The 2,782-nt window shown below is 41.8% G+C and overlaps 1 protein-coding gene across 1 annotated transcript; it reads left to right on the top strand.

Moving 5' to 3' along the window:
* On the top strand, positions 445–1,080 carry LOC110265629. Its single transcript, XM_021108688.1, has 2 exons — positions 445–792; positions 874–1,080. The coding sequence occupies exons 1-2, from the start codon at positions 445–447 to the stop codon at positions 1,078–1,080; spliced, it is 555 nt and encodes a 184-aa protein (XP_020964347.1).

Here is a 2,782-nt window from a genome sequence, read left to right as displayed (position 1 = left end):
GAGCTAGAGCTTATGAAGTTGAAGCAAGGCTCATTGTCCGTGGCCAAGTACACTAGTAGATTTGAGGAACTGTGTAGGTTCTCTAGGGTGTTTCAGGATACCCCAGAGTCCTATGAGAGTTGGAAATGCATAAAGTACCAAGGTGGTTTGAGGGAAACATCATGACTGCTGTGACTTCTTTGGAGATTCGGATATTTTCCGAGCTTGTGAACAAGGCAAGGGTTGTGGAGGATTATACAAAGAAGGTTAGCAAAGGATACCCAAGGAGGAAATAATAACAGAGGCCAAGGAAAGTACTTTCAGCCGAGAGGTCAGAACTTTAAGAGGGTTGGACATGTACCTCAACACCCTCAAGGTCAAGGATGCATTAGGAGACCTACTTATGATCAATACCACCCGACGAGAGGAAGAGGTGGTTGTTTTCTATGTGGATTTTCTGGACACATGTCAAGGGATTGCCCTCGTAGGAGGAATCCGAATGCGGGTCAGAATCAACCCCAAAGACGAGTGTTTGCTATGAACGCCAGTGATGCTGCTAAGGCAGATCCTTTGATGAGAGGTAAAGGTTTATTTGGTGATAAGACATTGGTTGCATTGTATGATACTGGAGCTTCGCATTCATTCATTACATTTGATAAGGTTGAGGAACTAGGATTGAAAATATCAGAATTAGCTTTCGATTTGTATGTGCATACCCCGTATCAGACGGTTGTGACTAGATCAGGTTGTAGGCAAATATCTTTCAAGATTGGGGATAGAAAATTTGTTCATGATTTAATCTGTTTGCCAATGGTTGGGTTGGAAATGATTTTAGGGTTTGGTTGGTTGTCAAAGAATTGGGTATTGTTGGATTGCTTTGAGTGATCGATTCAGTTTATGCCAGAAGGAGAAAGAGGAGCAGTGGTAGCTGAGTGTTATTACCTAAACTCTGTGTTGGTGAATTATAGTGAAAAAGAGTGTCAGGGTTATATACTTTTGGCTGCGAATGCGTTAGGTGATGAACAGAAGTTAGATCGAATTCCGGTAGTTAGAGATTTTCCTAAAGTGTTTCCTGAAGATATTCCCGAATTTTTACCTTAAAGGAAAATTAAATTTGCGATAGACTTGGTGTCGGGAGCCGGACCAGTCTCGATTGTGCCATAAAGAATGGCTCCGATAGAGCTGGAAGAACTTAAAACTCAGTTAGAAGAGTTTCTGAGCAAGAGGTTTATTCGCCCGAGTGTATCTCCATAGAGAGTACCAGTTTTATTGGTGAAAATGAAAGATGGAGGAATGTGACTCTGCATGGATGAACGACAGTTGAACAAAGTGATTGTGAAGAACAAGTACCCGTTGCCTAGAATCGATGACTTAATGGATCAGTTGCAAGGATCTAGGGTGTTTTCAAAGATTGTTTTAAGATCCGGTTACTATCAGATTAAGGTGAAGGAGGATGATATTCCGAAAATTGCGTTTAGAACACGTTATGGTCACTATGAATACACGGTGATGTCCTTTGGGTTGACGAATGCACTTGTTGTGTTCATTGATTACATGAATAGAGTATTTCGTCCCGTTTTGGATAAGTTTGTGATGGTATTCATAGACGACATTTTGATTTACTCAAAGACGGCGGAAGAGCATGAAGAACACTTGAGGATTGCGTTGCAAATCCTGAAGGAGTGGAAATTGTATGCGAAATTGTCTAGGTGTGAGTTCTAGAAGGAAGAGGTGAAATTCGTAGGTCTCGTGGTAAGTAAAGGATCGATAACGGTGGATCCTTCAAAGGTTGAGGTGGTAATGAAATGGGAGAGACCGACGTCAGTGACTGAGATTAGAAGCTTCTTCGGGTTAGCTAGATATTACAGAAGATTCATTCACGGATTTTCGTAAATCGCACTATCCATGACTAAGTTAACAAGGAAAGAGACACCATTTGTGTGGGCGTCCGAGTGTGAGTAAAGTTTTCAGACTTTGAAAGAGAAGTTGACTTCAGCTCCAGTTTTAATTCTACTTGAACCAGGCGAACCATTTGAGATTTACTGTGACGCATTGTTGAAAGGCTTGGGTTGTGTGTTAATGCAACAACGGAATGTGGTAGCTTATGCTTCGCGTCAGCTAAGACCACATGAGGTGAATTCCTAACTCATGACTTGGAATTGGCGGCAGTCGTATTTGCGTTAAAAATTTGGAGGTACTACTTGTACGGAGTGAGGTTTAGAGTCTTTTCTGATCACAAGAGTCTCAAGTATATCTTTGATCAGAAGGATATCAATATGTGTCAAATGAGGTGGATGGAGCTACTGAAAGATTATGACATTGAGTTAATTTATCACCCCAGGAAGGCAAACGTTGTAGTGGATGCATTGAGTCGGAAGTCGTTGACAGTCGCTTGGGTGATGATTACGGAAGAGGAGTTGGTGAGCAAGTTTGGGGATTTGAGACTGAGTGTCAGAGAATTTAATGGGAGTGTATGCCTGAACCAACTGTAGATCTCTAATGACTTCAAGGCCGAAATTTTAGAAGCTCAACGAGACGATCAGGAGTTACAGAAGGTGTTGCTGGCAATTGAGAAAGGAAAATGATGGGGAGTTTCATGGGACGGAGACAGAATATAGAGGTACGAGGGTAGAATTTTCGTGCCAAATATTGGAGTTTTGCGACAAGATATCTTGAAGGCGGCACATAGCAGCAGATTCTCTATTCATCCAGGAAGTATGAAGATGTATCGCGATTTGAAGAAGATGTTTTGTGGCCTGAGATGAAGGGTGATGTAGCTACACTTGTGTCTAAGTATCTGACG

The sequence above is a fragment of the Arachis ipaensis genome, chromosome B01 (assembly GCF_000816755.2).
Source record: "Arachis ipaensis cultivar K30076 chromosome B01, Araip1.1, whole genome shotgun sequence".
NCBI lineage: Eukaryota > Viridiplantae > Streptophyta > Magnoliopsida > Fabales > Fabaceae > Arachis > Arachis ipaensis.
This window is presented reverse-complemented; position numbering and strand designations above follow the sequence as displayed.

Coding starts and splice junctions, on each gene's coding strand:
- LOC110265629 (XM_021108688.1), top strand. CDS start 445: ATGTCAAGGGATTGCCCTCGTAGGAGGAATCCGAATGCGGGTCAGAAT. Junction 793..873: donor ATTTAATCTGTTTGCCAATG/GTTGGGTTGGAA, acceptor TGATCGATTCAG/TTTATGCCAGAAGGAGAAAG.